The sequence below is a fragment of the Sinocyclocheilus grahami genome, unplaced genomic scaffold, assembly GCF_001515645.1.
Source record: "Sinocyclocheilus grahami isolate Dianchi unplaced genomic scaffold, SAMN03320097.WGS_v1.1 scaffold1094.1, whole genome shotgun sequence".
NCBI classification, from domain to species: domain Eukaryota; kingdom Metazoa; phylum Chordata; class Actinopteri; order Cypriniformes; family Cyprinidae; genus Sinocyclocheilus; species Sinocyclocheilus grahami.
Window position 1 is genome coordinate 12,893 of NW_015506273.1, and position 23,785 is coordinate 36,677.

Genomic DNA, 23,785 nt, shown 5'->3' on the forward strand with positions numbered 1-23,785 from the left:
AGCTGGATGCAATCATCGCATGCTGGTGTGCACTAGAAGTAGAGTGGTCTCTCTAGCGAGATCCCCATTTCGTCAATGTGACATCAAAAGTGATTGACTGAAAGGGAACTACAATGTTAATTTAAATTCTTGTTTTTATTGTTTGTAGACTTTCAGACTGCAGTATCACTGAAGAAGGTTATCTAGCTCTGGCTTCAGCTCTGAAATCAAACCCTTCACACCTGATAGAGCTGGATCTCACAGGAAATGATCCTGGACAATCAGGAGTGAAGGAGCTCAATGATATACTACAGGATCCAAACTGTCAACTGAAAACACTGAGGTGAGTGATATTAAAATAATTAAGTGCAATAGTTTTAAAACCATTGTAGCTGAAAGAGAATATAACTGTCAAAAATAAATTCATAAAAGCTTTGATTGACTTAAGGCCCTTTTACAAAATGAATTTTAAAATATTAACATAACGTCTTAAACCCAGTTTAGCTGAAAGAGAGAAAAAAAAGATGTTTATAAAAGCTTTGAAATTATTAAAAGCCCTTTCACAAGCTTGTGAAAAAAATATTCTCAATATATTTCCTCTTTCTGAAGGTTTTTGAGTCCTGCTGCAGAGGAAGCCTGTCAGTATGTGACTGGAATTGTGGGTGAAAACCCGTTACTCCTGAGAGAACTGAATCTGAGTGAACATGAACTAGAAGACACACGAGTGAATCAGATCTCTGCTCTACTGCAGGATAAACACTGTAAACTCAACACACTGACGTGAGTATTTTTAGTTACATTTTTATTACACATTTAAAATATCTTAAATGAGGTGACCAAAATCAGTTTTCGGGAATCCCTTAATAGTGGAATCAAGTACTTCGTATTTGTAAATTGTCCCTCTCACGTTCATTTTAGGCTGTGTGATTGTGGTCTAACAGAGGAAAGCTGTTCAGTACTTGCTACAGTCCTGAGATCAAACTCCAGTCTGAAAGAACTTGACATGAGCAACAATAATCTGCAGGATTCAGGAGTGAAGAAACTCCAGAACGGATTAGAAGATACAAACTGTGCACTGGAGAAACTCAGGTGAGTTTAATAAACCACTGTTGGAGTTTAATAATATTGTTCTCTTTTGTTCAGTTGAAAATTACTGGAGTAAACTTAGGGAAATTAAAAGACATGCTTCTGTCCCTAGACCAGTCCTTCTCTGCCCAGAAGAGAAAATAAATTTAGTGTATTTGAGGTTATATGATATAAAAAAAAAAAAACATTCACTGATATTAATGTTATAATAGATTTGATGACTTTTTTGAATCCTCTTTTTTCTAGACTTTCCGACTGCAGCATCACTGAAGAAGGTTATAAAGCTCTGGCTTCAGCTCTGAGATCAAACCCTTCACACCTGATAGAGCTGGATCTCACAGGAAATGATCCTGGACAATCAGGAGTGAAGCAGCTCAATGATTTACTACAGGATCCAAACTATCAACTGAAGACACTGAGGTGAGATGTGAAAAAAATGTTACTGTGGAAATTTCTGATGGAAAAATTTTATGTGACAAAATTGTGTCGTCACAAGCTAATTATCCATTTGCTACCCTTTCTTATCTGCTTAAAAGCCAGAAGGATCTTGAGATGGTAATTTAATTTTGGAGAATCATGATCTAGTGAACTTTTGCTTTGTTGGACGTTTCAGTCTTCCTATGTGTGTAGTAAAATTGATTTTCACTTCAATAATTGTGACTTTTTGACTTTCTTTTCAAAACAATATTTGTGTATTTAAATGTTCAAAGTAAAACTGTTAAAAGTAGCTAGAGCTTTCATTACAAACAATGTTTGGCAATCTTAGCATGTTTTTTAATATAATGCACACTGAATTGAATCCTACTTTAAATTCTCTTCTGCAGGTTTTTGGGTCCTGCTGCAGATGAAGCCTGTCAGTATGCAACTGAAGTTCAGGGTGAAAACCCGTTACTCCTGAAAGAACTGAATCTGAGTTTACATGAACTAGGAGATACACGAGTGAATCAGATCGCTGCTCTACTGCAGGATAAACACTGTAAACTCAACACACTACAGTGAGTATTTTACATTATTTAACATGTTGTTTTTAATAATTTTTGCTGTTAATTTAGTCACACTTAGACCATGCAAGATGAGCGGCTGCCTGTTTTTCAAAATTAAAAAAAAAAAAGAATACCAAGAAACACAAAATTATTACCAGTGGCTCCTGATGATATATTGAGGTTTTATGAAGTGAAACGATCCGTCTGTGTAAGAAACTGAACATTATTTACAGCATTATTACCTGTAATCCATAGCTTCAGGCAAATGGTCCAGAGTGATGTCCAGTTCGCAAAATAATCATTATTTCTACACTGGTTATTGCACTGCACTGGTTATTGCACTGGCCCCCAGGGGGCGTTCGGAGAGCATTTGGGGGGCGCTGGAAGCAATATTTTTTAAAGGGGGTGCTGAGGTGTTCTTGGGGGGCGTTTGGTTAAGGCGAGTTTACACCAAAGAAGTATGAGCTGAAACTTGCAAAAGAAAATGGTCTGGCACATCCTAACGCCGTCTCTACACTGGATGCATCAAAGTGCACTTTCTATATCCGTTTGTCATGTCGGTACCGCAGGCAAAGAACGCGACATCCGTTTATGTTGTGCTCGTGCTCAGATACTGAACCACTGATTATAATCAGGATCTGTGTGCTTTGACGCAACGTGTTACGACGTTCGCGCCCGGTGTAGTAGTGTTAGTTAGGGTAAGCCGCTAGTTTACACCAATACTACCGCTTCTAAACTATCATTTCCATAGCTTTCTGTAGCGCAGCTGCCAGACTTCCAGTGAAAACAATGGCAAATATTTAGACACGTTCAAGCACAGTATGCTTTTTCTTGTTTAGAAAAATTTATATAAATGCTTTTTGTTTGAATGCCAAATTTAAAGAGTTTATTCAATGTTCATAAATATAGCCTAATTTATATTCACGTGGCTTTTTTTGCTCCTTGGAAAACTAATGATAATGGTATTTCAAGTCCAGTCAAATCAAATATGCCATGAATGTCATGTGGCATTCAATGACATAATTTTTTTATTATTTATGGGCTACTGTGGGCTGTTATATTTGGGTTAAAATACATGCTTTTAAAATAGTTTCATATTACAAATAAAATATAGCCTTTAATATACACTAACATTCAAAAGAAAAAGTCAGTAAGATTATTTTAATTGTTGCATTTATTTGATCAAAAACAATTAAAAAAAACAGCAAACAGTACATCTACAATTTGAAAGAACTGCTTTCTTTTTCTTTTCTTTCTATTTTCCTCTCATGCTAAAGCTCCATTACTCCAGCTTTCAGTGTCACATGATCCTTCAGAAATCATGCTGATTGCTGCTCAAAAAATTGTTGTTATTATTATTATTATAGCTGGCACACCACACTGTCAAAAAAGCAAGATTTGAAATGTATTGGACTAACAAAGATATAAATCAGGAAAGCACTAAAATTGTTTTGAAAATGAGGAGCATATTTTTTCCCATCTTATTACTTGGTTTTCTATTAAGTAATTGTAAGCAAACTTTGAAATATTCTCACAAAGTCATGAAATATAGTAAAGGAGGGTTTACGTTTCTTCCATTTGCGTGTATAAATGTGGTATTTACAGACCAAAATGACCATGTACTCTATGTCAGAAAAAAAAAAAAATTCAATATATTCTCAAAAACAGGGTATTTGCTAAAACTAAGAGACAAATATTAGCCTATTATTTTTCACTGAAAGCTGATACATGATAAATCACAGGACAGTGTTGACAATTTTCTGCACTCCTGAATGTTTCTATGTGCACGCGATCTGTACGTAATGTGCAAGTTTGTGTGTTGTGCGTGCGTGCAGTGTAGCAGCACATTAGTTTAGAGCAGAGCTTAGCTACCTGTACAATAAACTGTTTAGTGAGTGAAGTGACATGTGGCCAAGTATGGTGACCCATACTCAGAATTAGTGCTCTGCATTTACCCATCCAAAGTGCACACACACAGCAGTGAACACACACACACCGTGAACACACACCCGGAGCAGTGGGCAGCCATTTATGCTGCGGCGCCCGGGGAGCAGTTGGGGGTTCGGTGCCTTGCTCAAGGGCACCTCAGTCGTGGTATTGAAGGTGGAAGAGAGCGCTGTACATTCACTCCCACCACCTACAATCCCTGCCGGTACGAGACTCGAACCCACAACCTTTGGGTTATGAGTCCGACTCTCTAACCATTAGGCCACAACTTCCCCATTTAAAATGTGAATTCACCCAGTCAGTTTTGATTGTCCACATGCTACAAACAAACATGCTTGAAATATAACCTCCTGCACTTGTCCATCGCCGTCATTATAACCCTCACCTGGGTTATAATCAGGGGTGATTTGAGTGATCCACATATCTGTCAAACTAGCTAATGATGTTTAATGCGTGAATTTTTGATAAAATGCAGTTATATTATGGGCTGTTGGCATTAATTGTGCTTGTGATAGAGCGGTAATGGAGCGCTCTCGGAGTGACTGAAAACGATGACCCTCCGACTTAAAAAATAAATAAATAAATCCACTCCTCGCTCCCTTCCACTCCGCTCACTTTGCCAGGAACGGAAGAACAAACTAAAATCTCTTCTGTAAAAATGCCCCTGTGGATATATTCTAAACAGGGATTTTTATCAAGTCTTTTTAAATTTGGGGCAACAACGTCACCAATTATTTAGCAATGAAATTCACCAACATGCTTAAGAACTCTGTAAATAAATGTTATTGCACTTATTTTCAAATAATCTATTTTAAAAATGTATTTCACTGTCATTTCATTTTTTTCAATAATTTAATGGATCCTTGAATTAGAAAGTAATTTCTTTAAAAAAGTAATGACCCCATACATTTTAATGCTACTGTAAATATAATACCAGTCCTCATTATAAACACAAAATAATAAACAACTATAGTCTGTGAAGACAATTAGAATACTTTTTATTTGATGGGGGGGCGATGAAGTACCTGAATAATGGGTGGGGGGGCGCTGGCCCAAAAAAGTTTGAGAACCACTGGTTTATGTAAAAAGGGGGGTTGTTTAAGACTATATTCATTTTATATGCTTTATATATGTAAAACATATGTTTCACATCATTATTGGGAGCTTTAATAATGTAATTGTGTATACATTACGTCATTGTTTAAATATGAAAACAAACTGGAGAATTAGTTCATTGAACCAGAAACGAACTGTCCAAAAGAACCGGTTTGCAGAAAAGAATCAGACTTCCTGTTTGGATGAGGCTATGGATTACAGGTAACAATGTTGTGAATAATGTTCAGTGTCTTTCAGAGAATGATAATTTCACTTTATAAGACCTACAGTATCTCACAGAAGTGAGTACAACCCTCACATTTTTGTAAATATTGTATTATATCTTTTCATGTGACATCACTGAATAAATTACACTTTGCTACAGTGTAAAGTAGTGAGTTTACAGCTTGTATAACAGTGTAAATTTGCTGTCCCCTCAAAATAACTCAACACACAGCCATTAATGTCTAAACCGCTGGCCACAAAAGTGAGTACACCCCTAAGTGAAAATGTCCAAATTGGGCCCAATTAGCCATTTTCTCTCCCTGGTTGTCATGTGACTCATTAGTGTTACAAGGTCTCAGGTGTAAATGGGGAGCAGGTGTGTTAAATTTGGTGTTATCGCTCTCACTCTCACATACTGGTCACTGGAAGTTCAACATGGCACCTCAAGGCAAAGAACTCTCTGAGGATCTGAAAAAAACAATTGTTGCTATACGAAGATTGCCAAGACCCTGAAACTGAGCTGCAGCACGGTGGCCAAGACCATACAGTGGTTTAACAGGACAGGTTCCACTCAGAACAGGCCTCGCCATGGTCGACCAAAGAAGTTGAGTGCACATGCTCAGCATAATATCCAGAGGTTGTGTTTGGGAAATAGACGTATGAGTGCTGCCAGCATTGCTGCAGAGGTTGAAACTTATACAAGCTGTACACTCACTACTTTACATTGTTGGAAAGTGTCATTTCTTCAGTGTTGTCACATGAAAAGATATAATAAAATATTTAAAAGAATGTGAGGGGTGTACTCACTTCTGTGAGATACTGTATATAGTATATTGTCAGGACCCTCAGGTAGTAATTTTGGGTTCCTTGAAATGCTTTTTTTGTTTTCAAAAATGGGTAGCCACTGATTTGCATTTTATGAATCACCAAGGACCACGGTTTGAGCTATAAAAAAAAACTCTTTACAGTTCTACTGAAGAAAAAATCACCTACAACAGTTTTCTGTTTCACATAAAACAAGGTGAGTCTGCTTTTAGTTATTATGCCGCCCGCAGTTGGAATCAGCTTCCAGAAGAGATCAGATGTGCTAAAACATTAGTCACATTTAAATGCAGACTCAAAACTCATCTGTTTAGCTGTGCATTTATTGAATGAGCACTGTGCGATGTCCGAACTGATTGCACTATATTTTGTATAATCATGTTCTATTCTTAACCATTTTAAATTCATTTTAAAACTCTTAAATACATTTTTTAATCATTTTCAAAGTTTTTAAATTCCTTGTTTTATTGTGATTATTTTTTTCTTTTCTTTTATGTAAAGCACTTTGAATTACCATTGTGTATGAAATGTGCTATATAAATAAACTTGCCTTGCCTTGCCTTGCCTTGCCTTGCTTTACATCAATTAACAGCAAATTTTTATTTTTGGGTGGACTGTCCCTTTAAATGCACATACAGGGGTTGGCCAAAATAATATGGACACATGGGAAATAGGTGATATTATATTAAGGTGTTTTTACCATCATTTGCCTTTAACACTGACTCAGCTGTACTATCATTAGCAGATCCTGCAACCCCTCCCCCTCGTTCACCATCACCGGAATATTAACCATATGCACCTATTATCATTCATCCTGAACAACTATAAAGACAGCACTAACCCTCATTTTGTCGTTTGATCTTGTCTAATACTGTTGCATACTTGACTGCCTACCTGTACTGCCTAACTGCATGGACATTGGTTCGTGCAGTAAATAAAAAAACTAACCAATGGCTCGTCAGCGGAGCTGCACGAGCCTATGCCGTCGAAGCCCGCCATAATGGGCGGGGCCATCTGGCCATATAAGCGGGTATTTCGCCATAGGATCTCAGGTAAATTCGACTGAAGCGATGACACTGAGTCATGCAGCATCATGGCATGGCAAGGAACGCAGGACTCGTTCCCGTATCTCAGGGAACCGAGGTTAAGTAAGTAACTGAGTACGTTCCCTTTCGATACTTCACTCGTACTGCATCGCTAGACGCTTATGGGGAACCAATACGTGTCATGAAAGAGGAACGTCTAACATGAACTGGTCTTGAGCATAAAAGGCTCAGAGGGACCAATTATACACAGGATGAGCCCTGCAGTTGGGAAGAGGCTGAACTCACTGAGGTCAGCCCGGCCTTGGATAATCGTTCCAACGGTTTTGTACAGCCTCAGAACTACTGAAAGGGCCAAGAGCGTACTTGAAAAAACAAGCAATGCCTGAAGAATTAGACCGCCTTAAGCAGGGTGCGTATCCATTTAAGCAGATAGAATTCAAACCTGCAAGGTCGGAACTTCCAAGTTATAGAACCTTTGAAAGTGGATGGCAAAGCCCAGCCGGCCGCCGCACAAACATCTGCTATGGACACACCACTAGACCACGCCCAGGACGAGGCTACGCCCTGAGTGGAATGGGTTATGACTCCTATGGGGCTCTGGAGACCTATGGAGGAGTATGCTAGCGTGATAGCGTCAACTAACCATCGAGAAATCCTCTGCTTTGTAACCGGGGTCCCTTTGGTGCGGCCACCAAAGCACACAAAGAGTTGTTCCGACTGCCTGAATGGGACAGGACGCTCGATGTAAATTCTTAGCGCCCTAACCGGGCAGGGAACGTTAAGCTCCTGGTCCTGCTCAGGAGGAGGAAGCGCAGAGAGAGTAATAACCTGGGCTCTAAACGGGGTGTAGAGCACCTTAGGAACGTACCCATGTCTTGGTTTTAGGACGACTTTGGAGTCGTTAAGCCCAAACTCAAGAGAGGCAGGACTTACTGAGAGAGCCTGCAAGTCACCTACTCTCGTTTAACCAATGCTAACACCAGTTGCAGAGTGGCTTTCAACGACAGGGTTTTCAAGTCTGCAGACTGTAGTGGCTCAAAGTGGGAGCCCTTGAGGGCTCTCAGGACCGTGGGCAGGTCCCACGCAGGGCATCCTCTCAGGAAATGGACAATTAAGTTGTTCCAGCCCACAGACTGTCCGGCTATAAGAGCATGGGAAGCTGCTATAGCTGCCACATAGACCTTGAGTGTGGAAAGGGGAGCGGCCCTTGTCCAACAGCTCTTTAAGGTAGGACAATATCACCGATATGTCACATGAAACTGGGTCTTTGCCATGGGTTGTACACCAGGTGGAAAAGACCAAACACTTAAGGGCATAGAGGTGTCTCGTAGACGGGGCTCTAGCCTGTGAGGTAGTATTCAGGACGCTCTCAGGGAGATCTACTGATTCCCATCGAGAGCCAAGAGGTGCAGAGCCCACAGCTCGGGCTAGGGGTGCCAAATCGTCCTGTTCGCCTGAGAGAGAAGGTCCTGCCTCAGGGCAATGGGCCACGGGGGTGCTGTCAGCAGCTGAGACAGCTCTGAAACCCAATGCTGATTCCAGAGGGACTCTGTGTCTGTGTTCCCTGACTCTTCTGATTACCTGTGGGATCTGAACGATCGGGGGAAAAGCATACAGGAGGTGGTTGGGCCAATCGCGGGCCAATGCATCCTCACTCTTCGAAAAATAAGTTGGGCAATGAGAGTTGTCTTGAGGTAAAGAGGTCGACCTCTGCCCTGCCAAAGATCTCCCAGATTCTCTGAACCGTTTACGGGTGGAGCATCCACTCCTCTGAGGGTACGTTGCTCTGAGATAGCATGTCTGCTCCTCGGTTCAATATGCCAGGCACATGTGCTGCCCCAACGCAGGTTGAGATGTGCCCACTCCAAAAAGCGTTTTACCATCTCTAAAAGGCATTTCGAGGTAAGTCCGCCCTGGCGATTTTTATAGGACACCACCGTCATGCTGTCTGAGCGGACTAGCACGTGGTGTCCCTTCAGGTCTGGTAAGAAGGTCTGAAGGGCTCGACATACTGCCATCATCTCGAGGCAGTTGATATGTAGCCGGCCTCCTGTATCTGACCAGGAGCCGAAGGTCGGTCTGCCTTCGCACAGAGCTCCCCAACCCTTGTTGGATGCATCTGTCGAGACAAACTTCCTTCTGTGAATCAAGCCCATACTCACGTGCTGCTTGAACCGCTGTGTGTCTTTCCAAGGGGCCAGAGCTGTTACACATTGGCCTGGCTCACCCTGACATGAAAGCATTTGTGACGCCACGCATGGGGCGGAATTTGAGGTTCCAGCCAATACTGAAGGGGTCTCATGTGGAGCAGGCCTAGCTGTAGTACCGATGATGCAGAAGCCATGAGGCCCAGCATTCTTTGAAACGACTTGAGAGAGCGAGACACTCCGATTTTAAAAAACGGCGCAAGCTTTTGTATGGCCAGTGCACGTTCATGTGGACTGAGTCGAAAACTGCTCCCAGGCACTCTAAGTAGCTGAGGAGGAGAGGGATCTGTAGGATATTAGCTCAGCCTCTGGCTGGGCTAAGATGAGGCAGTCATCGAGGTAATTCAGAATGCGGACTCCCATCTGTCTCAGAGGGGAGAGGGCTGTGTCCATGCACTTCGTAAAAGTGCGGGGAGCCAAAGACAGTCCGAAGGGCAGGACCGTGTACTGATATGCCACTCCCATGAAGGCGAATCTCAAGAATTGTCTGTGATGGGGGGGCTACCTGGATGTGAAAGTAAGCCTCTTTCAGATCCAGAGAGAAGAACCAGTCCCCTGGGCGTATTTGTGAGAGGATCTGCTTCAGGGTAGTCATTCTGAACAGCTGTTTCATGAGGGCACGGTTCAGGTGTCTGAGATCGAGGATGGGCCGGAGGCCGCCATCCTTTTTGGGGACGAGGAAGTAACAGCTGTAGAAACCTGACTCGCTCTGAGCTGGTGGAACTGTCTCTACAGCTCCTTTTGCCAGTAAATTCTTCACCTCGGATGGCAAGATGTGAGCGTCCTTGCTCTGCACTGAGGTGGAGACCACACCGCGGAACTGCGGGGGTTTTCGAGTGAACTGGAGTGAGTAACCTCGTTTTATAATCCCCAGAACCCAGTCTGACACTCCTGGGAGGGCCTGCCATGCCTCAGCCCATGTGGCCAGGGGTTGGTTTAGTTCGGGTGGTGAGTCGCCATGTGGGGACTTGACACTTGTGATAACTGGAAGAGAAAATTTGCTCTTTTTTTGAAAATGTTTGTTTTTTATTTCTCTCGCTATAACAGCGGCTGTTTGTGAGGGCACTTTTGGAACGGGCCCAGTATTCACTACAGTTTCTAGAACAAACATACTGCCACCGGCACCCGGAACCGAACGGGGTGCTTGAGGGCCCAATAGAGGGCATTTTGGGGGTGGTCCGGCGCTGGCGAGACTTTGCCCCCTCCTCTTCCTGTCCAGCAGATCAGGGCGACGCCTGAGGCGCAGGATCCAACGTCAGCTTGGGCCGTGGTCCTTGGCGCTTCTGAAATGGGTGGCGACTGGCCGAGCGGGAGCGCTGCCGGGGCTCAGGCTTTTGAGTAGGCTGAGCGGGCGGCGGCGCAGGTTTCACTGGCTGCTGTGCTGGTGTAGGTCTGGGGCGACTGGCAGCCATTGCAGAGCTGGAGCGCTTAGGCAGGAAGTGCGGCATTGCCTAGGACGACTTCTGTGCTGCTGTAAAACGCTCTGCAAATCCCTCGACAGCAGGTCCAAACAGCCCCGTAGGGGACTTTGTCAGCCCCCTAAATCTTAGTGAGATTTAGCCATAAGTGGCGCTCTAGCACCACTAAGCTGGCCATTGACCTCCCGATGGCCTGTGCTGTAGCCTTCGTAGCTCTCAAAGCCTCTGTTGCACTGCGCAGCTCCTTGAAGGCTGCAGGGTCGGGTCCGGACTCGTCCATGACTTGGAGGAGTTTGGCCTGAAAGACCTGGAGCACGGCCATGGAGTGCAGAGCTGAGGCCACCTGCCCGGCGGAGGAGTATGCTCATCCAGCGAGGGCAGACGTTGTTCTGCAGTGCTTGGAGGGGTGAGCGGCCTTCACTTTCCATCCAATGGCAGTGGGTGGGCAGAGGTGTGCAGCCACTGACTCATCGAGAGGAGGTAGTTTTTCGTAGCCCCTTCCCTCAGCGCCATCCACTGAGGAGAACGCAGAAGAAGAGGATGTGCGAAGGCGAGCCAAGTAGGGAGCGCACCACGATATTGTGAGCTCGTCATGGACTTCCGGGAAAAACGGGGAGGCTCGTTGAAGAGGAGCCTGGCAGCGCTCCGGCAGGAACCATTCCTCTAGACGGCTATGAGTGGGCTCCTCCGGGGTAGACCACTCCAATCCCAGCTCTTAGACCACTTTAGAGAGGACATGGAAAAGTTAACCGAGGGATGCTGGTCTCAGTGTTCAAAGATGACAGGAGAATCCTCTCTTCTCGGCAAGAGCGAGGCACACGGGATCTGGGCCGGCGTGAGCTCGCTTCTAGCCGAGCGCTCAGTCCCCTTGCCCCGCTGTTTTTCCTCACAGGTCACTGGGAGGAAGAAAACAGGAGGGTGTGAAGAGCGGAGTCCCTCTCTGAAAAGAAAGCGATCCGAGCGTGCATTGAAGCGAAACTCATGTTCACGCAGTGTGAACACTCCATCTTGGTCAGAGCGGCTTCTGCGTGGGGCTTGCCCAGACAGGAAACACACTCTGAGTGGCCGTCGTCAGCGTGTAGTGCAATCCTGCATGAGCCGCAATGACGGCGCGGCATTTGAAACAACGCTGCTGCTCTTTTAGTCGAAAATTTGCTTTTTAGACTCGCCGGATGGCAGCAGGGGACGAGCTGACATCTGCGTTGAACGCTGAAGGCGGATCGTAGAGCAGGCGTGAACAGCAGAGAGGCGCAGAGGAAAGGCAGCTTCTGTCCGCAGCGAGGCGTGTCAACGGCGAGCGCTTCAAGTCCCGTAGATCAGCGAAGGAAAGATCGTCGTTGCTGAAGGAGAATTGATCTGAGATCCTATCGCGAAATGCCCACTTATATAGCCAGATGGCCCCGTCCATTCTGGCGGGCTCTGGTGGGCTTCGACGCCATAGGCTTGTGCAGCTCCGCTGTAAGGGAAACAGGTCAATAATTTAGCTCAAAGGGAATCATTTAAGATTTTAAAGGGAACTCCACCATTAATATGCAAGGGAATTAGGACAGAATCACTGTTTTACGGCGGATCACTGAGACGGCCAGCGATTCAGTGAACGAGCCGTATGACAGCAATTCTGCAATGGATATCTATATCCAAAATATAGTGAAAACACTATTAATTAGCATAGTAACAAGATCGGCAGTTTAAGACATTAACTTGTGAGCACAAAACACAAGATACTTCTCTTTTCCATATAAATAAGGCTTTATTGGATAAATCTAAGACATATAAACTAATCTAACACACGCATTCACACACAAGTTGCAGAAAGAGAGAAAGTGAGGAAAATAATTAGTTTAAGAGAATGAAAATGTGAAATCCCAAGTTACAGCAATATGTGCCATTGTATAGATCTGAACAACCATCAATCACTTAATTAACCCTCGCACTGAATTCCTCAATGAGGTTAAAATTGAGATTGACAAGTCATTGGTTCATTTTTTTATTTACTGCACAAGCCAATGGCCATGCAGTTACACCGCGTGATTGTAAAGGCTTCAGTCCTCTGAGAAAAGAGAGTTTTCCCCATAAGCGTCTAGTGACGCAGTACGAGTGAAGTATCAAAAGGGAACCTAAGTACCCTGTCTGAATTTCTTACAGTGCCTTACATTCATGTGTTGTCGGTTGGTGAATTTCACTTCAATAATGGATCAGAATCACTCATTCTGTTGTCTGTTTTTCGGTTTAACACCAACTTTCTTAGAATTAATTCATGCAACTTTTGATTAGTATTGAATTGAAGGTTGTCTATAAAAACATCTGCCAGTTGCTTCAGATATAGAGGGAATCAGTCTCTCATGCTTCACTCCAAAACTGTCCACAGTGGTTTGATAATATTCAGGTCAGGTGATTTTTCTGGAGAGGGCAAATGTTGAAGTTCATCTTGGTGCTCCGAATGTCCAGATTTATGATAATGACTCCATCTTTTGCACATTTTAGCACTGGTGTCTGCTTAAAGTTGTGGCAGTTGCAGCTCTTTCATGGATTTGTGAAGTCCTTTGTGGTTGCTTTTTATGGAAACAGGGTCTGTAAGGTGAATATTTTATATTTGAGGTTTGCTGTCACAATGCTGCAGTAGTTTTGTGTTGTTTGGGCACAGTCCTTTGTATTGTTTGGTTCCTGTCGTTCACTTTCACATTTCGCCCAGTTTTTCTTTATGGAGACAGATCAGCTTCAAAAATAACACATTTGCAAAACAAAATTCATAAATGCACAGCACAATTTACATTTACAAAATCCGATTCGTAACTTCAAAACACAATTCATAAATACACAAGTAAAAACATAAATATTTCACCAAATGCTCACACAAATGCATCTTACCTAAATAAATGTAAAATGTTTACACAAATATGTATAAATACATTTCTTGGAATTAATTTCCATCACACATATATGAATGATGTTACATGTATTTATGGATCATTGAATCTGCATTTGCAAATCGTCACATGTGCGTGGACTGCTTTGAATTTGTGTGCGGTATTTTTGAGACCTTCCTGGCAGGTTAAGATTCATAAATATCTTTTTTTGGGCTTTTAATCCACCAATCAAAACACTCTTTACTGAACAGACTCAAGAAGCTCAACGCTGTGCTTGTATTGTGCACTGTTCCATGATCAGGTCCTTGATGTACAGACATTTTAATGGGCAGTGTTGGGCAAGTTACTCTGAAAATGTAATTAAATGACTGATTACTCCTTTTAAAAGTAATCATGTTACTGTTCTGATTACTGTATTTCAAACGTAATTAGTAATTACTAGTTACTGTTACTTTATTCTCCATTACATTTATGAAATCCCAGCATACACGCTCCCGATAAGTATTTGTTATTAAAGCATCAACATTCACAGAACACTGTTATTTTAACTAAAGCAAGCGGCTGCTGCGTGCATGGTTTGGTAATGAGCTGGCAGTGAGCGCTAGCAGCCAGGTGCATTATGGGTATTTGTTTAGAGTTGATTTATGCGTTAATTAAGCAAGATGGTTAGGTTTTTGCGTTAGCAATGTTATTTTTGTTTATGTTCAAGTTAGTTCGGGTGGGTTTGGGTCATTTACTGCCTTGGTATAAAAAGTGTGGCTGTCACCGTCATGGAGAGAGATGTGTAGGGGAGCGACTTGGCGATATGGCCTTGCGTGTGTGTGATCTTATTCTGTGTAAAGAATAAAAATGTGAAAGATGACGGTACGGCCTTCTGCTGGTATGATCTGTCTGTGCTTCTGTTCACAGAGACATTCAGGGTCGTGTGGTGTATGGGACGGGAGTGTTCGCACTTTCCAATAACCAAGTTAAAAGTCTTGAGGTGTAGATACTAGCACCCTGTTAGCAATTAGCTTAGCAACAGTTTAGTAGCCTAGCTTAGCTCCAGTTAGCCCCACATTCTATAGAACAACTGTGCGTTGTTACAGTATGACAGAATGCCAGCAAAGAGCGCTGCATTTATAGTCTCTAAAAGACATCTCAGTTCATAGTTATAATATCTCACAAATCTCTGTTATAACACAATAAATATAAGCATAATTAATCGTTCAAAATGTCTACAATTCGTGTGTTATAATGAGAGGATTCGTGAGCACGCAAATTTCAGCACTGCATTGCTCAATGCTGCAAATACGCATTATAGCCGAAATAGAAACTCTGCATACGCTTGCACCTGTTATAACAGATAGAGATTTCAGCACGGAGGATGAAAACCACACTCAACGAGTGAGTAAAGTCATTATTTTATCTGATGGCATTTTCTTATGATTATAGCTGGTCGCAATGGTAACTTTAGAACCCACTGACTACAAATCGTATTTAACATTATGCAATAGTTTAGCATCGAAATCGTTGTTTTACTGATTGTTTATCGCCCATTCATCCTGTGATTACTAAAGTGTTCCTACAAACACCAGTTATAATATAAGAAAGCTGGCGAGGACTAACAACGTTGTAACACTGCACACTTAATTAACTAAAACAAGCTTTAATCATAAGAAAATGCCATCAGATAAAAAAATGACTTTACTCACTCGTTGAGTGTAGTTTTCATCCTCCGTGCTGAAATCTCTTCACTGTGTGTGTTAGAAATCTCCCTTCGGTGGTGATAGCTGTTTTTAATGCCTGATCAAAAGTTACTGTGAACCTGATACTACTACTAACAACAACAACAGAACACATTACATAATTGTTGTTATTAAATGAAATATCTGGACATTTAACACTTATTTGATAACATTACAGATTGATCTGAATAAACAGGGTATGTGCAACTTTGGTGTGTAAGACAGCAGGCTAACCAGGTAGCTGTATTTTGTGCGAACAATACATGAAACATCATTCATAAATGTGTGATGGAAATTAATTCAAGAACTTGATATATACATATTTGTGTAAACATTTTAAATTTATTTAGGTAAGATGCATTTGTGTGAGCATTTGGTGAAATATTTATGTTTTTCCTTGTGTATTTATGAATTGTGTTTTGAAGTTACGAATCGGATTTTGTAAATGTAAATTGTGCTGTGCATTTATGAATTTTGTTTTGCAAATGTGTTATTTTTGAGGCTGATCTGTCTCCATATTTCTTCACTGATGAAGCTTTATGTACACAGTCATAATCATAACTCATAACTCATTTATTAACATTAGTTAATGTATTAATTAAACTAACAATGAGCAATATATTTTTTAGAGCATTTATTAATCTTTTTCATGCTAGATAGTGGTCATTTCTGAGTTGTCAGTTTCAAATGACAAATTTCTGTCAGACATGACAAAAAAATTCTCCAGAACCTTAAATGATCATCATAGATCTGACCCATTTTCTTTCACTTCCTGTCCTCAGTCTGTGGAATTGCAGTATTACAGAGGAACAGTGTCTCATCCTGACTTCAGCTCTGAAATCAAACCCATCACACCTGACAGAACTGGACCTGAGTGGGAATAAAATAGAAAACAAAGGAGTGAATCACTTATGTGACGTACTGAAGGATTCACACTGTAAACTGGAGAGATTGAGGTGAGGAACATTCACATGCAAGAATCAAAATGCCTAAGATCACTTTTTTTGCTTTTGTCTTTAAAATGAAAAAAAGAGCAATCTTTTATCACCTATTTGACTTATGTTTTTTATGTTTGTTTTTATGTTTATGAAGCTGCTTTGACACAATCTATATTATACAATGCACTATAGAAGTAAAGGTCACTTGAAATACAGGAAAACATGTAGCTGTTTGTGAATCATGTTGTATTTAAGATTATTTTGGATGAGACGTTAAACCGAGGTCCTGACTCTCTGTGGTCATTAAAAATCCCATGGCACTTCTCGTAAAGAGTAGGGGTGTAACCCCAGCGTCCTGGCCAAATTCCCTCCACTGGCCCTTGTCAATCATGGCCTCCTAATAATCCCCATTCACTGAATTGGCTTTATGACTCTCTCTCCTCTCCACCTGTAGCTGATGTGTGGTGAGCACACTGGCGCCGTTGTGCTGTGGCTGCCGTCGCATCATCCAGGTGGATGCTGCACACTGGTGGTGGTTGAGGAGAGACCCCCCCCCCCCCCCCCCCCTCATCTGTGTGGGGTGTGGGGGGAGCGCTATATAAATGCATCATTCATTCATTCATTAAGATGTTTTATATCTAGCAAGAGCTAGAAGCTTGGCTAGTTGCAGTGGACAAATCAGGCCTACCTGGTAAGTTCAAGGCTGAGATATACAAACATAGCATTCTTCCTAGAATCCTCTGGCCCCACTTAGTCTATGAGGTTCTGATGTCTACATTGGAGGACTTTGAGAGAACAATCAGCAGGTTCTTATGGAAATGGCTGGGACTACCCCAAAGTTTGAGCAGCATCAGCTTATATGGGTAAAAAAAAAACAAGCTGAAACTCCCCATCAGAAGGGGAGTTCATGGTGACCCACACTAGGGGAGGTGCTACAGTTGCAGTACCTCGAGTCATGTGACCCAAAAATCTCTCAGGCAGTGATTGAGGTCAGGACATGTTGCTGAATCAAGTCTGGAGCAAAAGGTGTTGGTGGGCACAGTGGCTCAAGGAAGAACAGGCCTGGGTAGTAACATGATATTTTGCCATGGCAAGGCAAGGAGGAGGTCGCAGCTCCAAAATGAGGTACGAGCATCGCTCAAGGACGTGAGAGCCAGCAGGATGGTTGAGATGCAGCAGCAGGAAGCCTGGACAAGGTGGAAACAAATGGTGGAGTGCAAAGTCACTTGGGCTGGGCTCTTGAAATCCGCGCCCCACTGAATGAAATTCCTAATCCAGGTTGTCTACGATGTACTACCAAGCCCAACTTGTTCTACTGGGGGAAGGCAGAGTCACCAGCTTGCCCTCTGTGCCTGATGAGAGGGTCTCAGGACCAAATCCTCAGTAGCTGTCAAAGAGCAATGAGTGAGGGGCGTTATTGCTGACATCATGATGAAATCCAGAAGGCCATTGCAGATATCATCTCCAGCGGGATCACTCACTGCAAGTGCCTACCTCCACTGAAGAAGACCATAACTTTTGTCAAGGCTGGGGAGAAGGTAACACCAGCTACAGGACCACCTCCTTTGATCTGCTTTCAACAGCACAGGACTGAGAGCTGAAAGTCGACGAGGGAAAGCATGGCTAAGGCAAGACATGGTTCTGATATTAAAAGCCTCCAAGCAGATCATCCTTTTAGAACTCACATTTCCCTGGAAGGATTGTTTCGAGGAGACCAATGAGAGGAAGAGAACCAAGTGTACCGAGCTGGTAGAAGAGTGCCGGAGCAATGGCTTGTCGCAAGGTACAAACCAATTAAGGTAGGTTGCAGAATCTCTCTGCAGAGTGTATGACATGCTGGGCATCAGAGGGCCCAGCAGGCAACGGTGTATTAAGTCAGCCACAAAGGCAACAGAGGTTCCTGCATGGTGGTTGTGGATCAGGAGATAGTCAACCCTGGCTAGGTCTTCTGGGCAAGGGTGTATGGTTGTTGAAAGACTTGAAAACACCCTGATGGTCCCTGGAAACATCACTGATGATGTGTCCTGGAGCATCACTTAGTGATGTATGTTAAAGGAAAAAGATCAAATATTGTATAATAAAGTAGTGCAGGCCTAATAATGTGACGCCCCACCATCAGAATGATGGTAGCAGCTCTGGTTATGACCCTGTATCACCGTTGCTTTTTTAATGGGTGAAAAGCTTTTTTGATCTTGATGCATGAGATCAGAGATCAAAACCAACACCTACACAGAAGAAAGAAGTGTCAAATATGTGATAAACGAACGGTTTATTTGTTTTTCTGTTTTAAAGGTACAGTAAAAACATGGAAACAAATTATCCTAAGGCACTCAGACCATCTTCCTCTGTCTGTTGTTTTTAATTATTTAATTTATTTATTTTGTGACTTTACTAAATAAATAGTTTTCTTCTATCTTTTTATGCTCTCTTTCTAATGTAGGTTAAGCTGCTGTTATATGACAGATGAAGGTTGTTCTATTGTGACTTCTCTAAAAAAAGCTCTAAAATCAAACCCATCACACCTGAGAGAGCTGAACCTGAGCGGGAATAAACTAGGAGACTCTGGAGTGAAAAACCTCAGCGATCTACTGATGAACCCACAATTCAAGCTTGAAAAACTACAGTTAGTATCATTATACTGTACAGCAGCTACAGTGTGATTAACTGTTTAGTTTCTTAAAGTCACCATGAAATCAAAATGGACAATTCTTATTTAATGGAATATTGCAGTGCTTATTATAAATGATTTTATCTGTGTACATTGTGCACACTGTGTAATTTTTTTTAAAATATATATATAATTGTACTGTATGGTATTTACTCATGAATTTAACTCACACGATAACTTAACATGTGTTTGTTTCATTGCCTTTTCTCTTTTTATCCTCAGTCTGTGTGAATGCAGTATTACAGAGAAACAGTGTTTCATCCTGACTTCAGCTCTGAAATCAAACCCATCACACCTGAGAGAGCTGAACCTGAGTGGAAATAAAATAGAAAACACAGGAGTGACTCACTTATGTGACGTACTGAAGGATTCACACTGTAAACTGGAGAGATTGAGGTGAAGAATATTTACATACAAGAAAAAAATGTTTTGTTATTTAAATGAAACGGAATGAAGTGTGATTTTTCTCATTTCTCTTAATGTAGGTTAAAAGGCTGTGATATAACAGATGAAGGTTGTTCTGCGCTGACTTCAGCTCTGAAATCAAACCCATCACACCTGAGAGAGCTGAACCTGAGTGGAAATAAAATAGAAAACACAGGAGTGACTCACTTATGTGACGTACTGAAGGATTCACACTGTAAACTGGAGAGATTGAGGTGAAGAATATTTACATACAAGAAAAAAATGTTTTGTTATTTAAATGAAACGGAATGAAGTGTGATTTTTCTCATTTCTCTTAATGTAGGTTAAAAGGCTGTGATATAACAGATGAAGGTTGTTCTGCGCTGACTTCAGCTCTGAAATCAAACCCATCACACCTGAGAGAACTGGACCTGAGAATGAATGAACTAGGAGACTCTGGAGTGAAAAACCTCCGTGATCTACTGATGAGCCCACAATGCAAGCTGGAAATATTAGAGTTAGTATTATTATACTGTACAACATTTACGGTGTGGTTAAAGTTTACTGTTAATTTATTCTAAGAAAACAGACTCATGTCACATCATTTATATCACTACATCTTCTGGCATTTCCTCATCTAAAGAAAGACTGAACATTTATATTAGCTAATTAGTTACCGATTGTTAAGTATGTGTGTCATCATAAAGAACATTAAACTCTGAAGCATTTGATACTTTGTGGCTATAAAATGGTTTCATGTGCTGAAATCTGACAAATTTGCTGTGAAAAAAGACAACTAAAATAATGTAACATGATGCATTTAACTCACACGAGCTTAACATGGATCTGAACCATTGTATTTTATTTTTCTGTCTTCAGTTTGTGTGGATGCAGTATTACACATGAACAGTGTCTCATCCTGACTTCAGCTCTGAAATCAAACCCATCACACCTGAGAGAGCTGGACCTGAGTGAGAATCAAATAAAAAACACAGGAGCCCACAATGCAAGCTGGAAATATTAGAGTTAGTATTATTATACTGTACAACATTTACGGTGTGGTTAAAGTTTACTGTTAATTTATTCTAAGAAAACAGACTCATGTCACATCATTTATATCACTACATCTTCTGGCATTTCCTCATCTAAAGAAAGACTGAAAATGTATATTAGCTAATTAGTTACCGATTGTTAAGTATGTGTGTCATCATAAAGAACATTAAACTCTGAAGCATTTGATACTTTGTGGCTATAAAATGGTTTCATGTGCTGAAATCTGACAAATTTGCTGTGAAAAAAGACAACTAAAATAATGTAACATGATGCATTTAACTCACACGAGCTTAACATGGATCTGAACCATTGTATTTTATTTTTCTGTCTTCAGTTTGTGTGGATGCAGTATTACACATGAACAGTGTCTCATCCTGACTTCAGCTCTGAAATCAAACCCATCACACCTGAGAGAGCTGGACCTGAGTGAGAATCAAATAAAAAACACAGGAATGAGTCACTTATGTGACATACTGAATGATTCACACTGTAAACTGGAGAGACTGAGGTGAGGAATATCATAATTCTTAAAAGCGCATAGTTTAAATCAGATTCAAATAAGTTCATATATTGTTTGTTTACAATTATTAATTATGATTCTGTCTTTCTGTTTGTCTTTTTTTAGTCTAAATTTCTGTGGCATTACAGACGTTTCTGCTTCAACTCAGGCTTTGACAAACACAAAAGCACTGCAGTTTCTAAAAGAGCTTGATCTGAGAAACAATATGATTGGAGACTCAAAGCAGCAGCTCGTTGATGTGCTACGAGACTCAAACTGTGAACTGAGGTGAGTAAATATCTCTTTGTGGTATTAAAGAGAGCTTCATATAGCTTTAATACATGGGGCATCTTTCAAAAATATGTCAAAATACATTTGTATTAAGCTTTATAGGAAGAGTTTGTGTCAGAACAAATCTGACATTCAAAACTTTAATTGTTGTTATACATTTTTACATTGGACAAGAAATATTATTCACATTATTTAACATGATTTACTAAGACCAATAAAAGCAATGTTTAAACTAGGGGACAAACAGCTTTAACTAGTGAAAGTTTCACTCAGAGGTTTTAAGTTGAATTAAGTATATCATTTGTATTTGCTTTTTGTCATCAATCACATAAACCATAAACTCATCAGCATGTGTTTCTCTTTACAGTGACTCAATAGGAGTCATAGACTCTTCTGCAGTCATAACAACATTTGAATATAATTCATGTTTTAAATGGATTATATTTAAAACCCAAATATTGTTTTAGATATAGGTGTGTGTAACTATAGAGTAACTAACTTTAAGAATCTTAATTTAATGTGACACTTCATTTCACTTTTTAAATTGAAATATAGTAACTAATTTGCAATTCTTCACAGCCAACACTGATTGTTTTCTCTTCTGATTTCTCCTTACAGACTAGACCGTGAACAGCCTTTGTTTAGAGCTGCTACAAAGCACACTGGTATGCAGTTTACATTCTGGTCTAAATCTTAGAAACCTGTGAAATGAAAAAGAGCTTCATTATCAGGTGAGGATCCTCAGAAGAGCCTCATTATAGTTTGAGCATAAATGAATATGTGTGATGTGACGTCTGTACCCAGAATCTATTACGTTCATTAAATATTCAAACATGAACTCTTTTCTTAAATGAGAATATCAGCACAAAAAAAAAAGTTTTAACGCTTTAACTTATAGCACTGTGTCAGAACAGAGATTTTTATATTTTTATTATATGCACACATTTGCACAAAACTGCAGCTGTTAGTAATTTTAATGAAGGAAATACACACATGCACTTTAAAATTAATAATGCTACATTATTAGGAACATCCATGTGCAAGAGTGATATTTGATGGTTATTGTTGTTTTAGGGTTGCTATAAATTAATATTTTGTTTTATTAACAGGTGGAGCAGTGAAGGGAATAGAGCCAATGGTCAGAACAGAGAGGATTCTGGGTCTTCAGTATAAGCCTACAATCATAATAATTTTGGGATTAATGCTAATCATAATTCTAATGATCAAATTTAGCACTCAGATATATTTTTTACATTTACATATTTTTAATATTTGGTATATAATGTATCAAAATCATGTAAGCTAAATTTTCTAATGTGAGACAAAAGATGTGTTTGCTGTGAACTGAGACATGATATGATTTTATCTCCGGTCAGTTGTACTTGATATTGTTTTATGAGCTTTAATACAAGTTTGAACTAAAGACTAAATTGTGTTTCATGTATTTTTGTCACTGAAGACCTTGACAACTGTCTGACAGCAAAAATGCAGGAACGCCACATAATAATCTTGAACATTAGCATAAGGAAATCAAATGTCAAATTATTAGTTTTATTGATCTAGGATATAATGCAACTCCTCAAACTGCATCGATCTACTGATGGAATGGAAATTGTATCTGCAGTTTCTCAAGATCACCATAGAGTTCATCACACCATGTGAAGTATGTTTATGACCATCAGCCGTAAGCAAAAACGAGTTAATATTAATTTGTGTTGGGCCTCAAAAAGATCAAATGTTTAAACATCCAGATGAATATGCAGTTTAAATGTGCAGTGCATATTTGTGTATTAAGATTAAGGTTAGGGAGGCAATGCATTTGTAATTCTATTTGCAAAACTGCAAGACCTGTTAACCTCAATCAACATCAACATAAAAGAACTGATCTCACACATCTGAGAAAGGGACACTCTAATTAATGCTAGGTTATACATCATGGAGAACAATAAAACAGGTTTATGTATGGTATGGAAGCCCAGGTTTCTTTGACAGTGGCCTTCAGCTCATCTGCATTTTTTGGTCTCTTGTTTCTCATTTTCCTCTTGACAATACCCCATAGATTCTCTATGGATGTACTACCAAGTCCATCCAACTTGTTTTTCCTGGGGAATAGGCAGAGTCACTAGCTGGACTGCTGTGCCTGATGAGAGTGACTCTGGACCACATCCTCAGCAGCTGTCAAAGAGCACTGAGTGGGGGCGTTATTGCTGGCATCATGAAAAAGTCCAGAAGGCCATCGCAGATACTATCTCCAGCGGGATCATCCACTGTAGGCGCCTATTCCCAGTGAAGAAGACCACAACTTGTCTAGGCTGGGAGAAGGTAACACCACTAACAATCACGTTTATTTTTCAAATCCACTGGTCACAACTGAAAGCGGAGCTCAGAAATACCTTGTATCCATCAGGCAGGCACTAATATAAAGTAACCGAATAATAAATTGAATAAATGTTAAATATATCAAAGTAATATAGAAGTGGCCAAATCAGTCAACAGGACACCGGGATTTTTCCTGATTGACTGCGGGAC

At 40.8% G+C, this 23,785-nt stretch overlaps 1 protein-coding gene across 1 annotated transcript; it reads left to right on the forward strand.

The window, feature by feature from the left end:
• Positions 1–213: 213 nt before the first annotated feature.
• LOC107566704 (ribonuclease inhibitor-like) lies at positions 214–20,398 on the forward strand (the record flags this gene model as incomplete). Its single annotated transcript, XM_016252233.1, has 8 exons — positions 214–322; positions 1,890–2,060; positions 16,185–16,358; positions 18,781–18,963; positions 19,231–19,404; positions 19,494–19,667; positions 19,757–19,930; positions 20,293–20,398. Coding segments are annotated over exons 4-8 (795 nt in total), but the record flags the coding sequence as incomplete, so codon positions are not given.
• Positions 20,399–23,785: the final 3,387 nt, after the last annotated feature.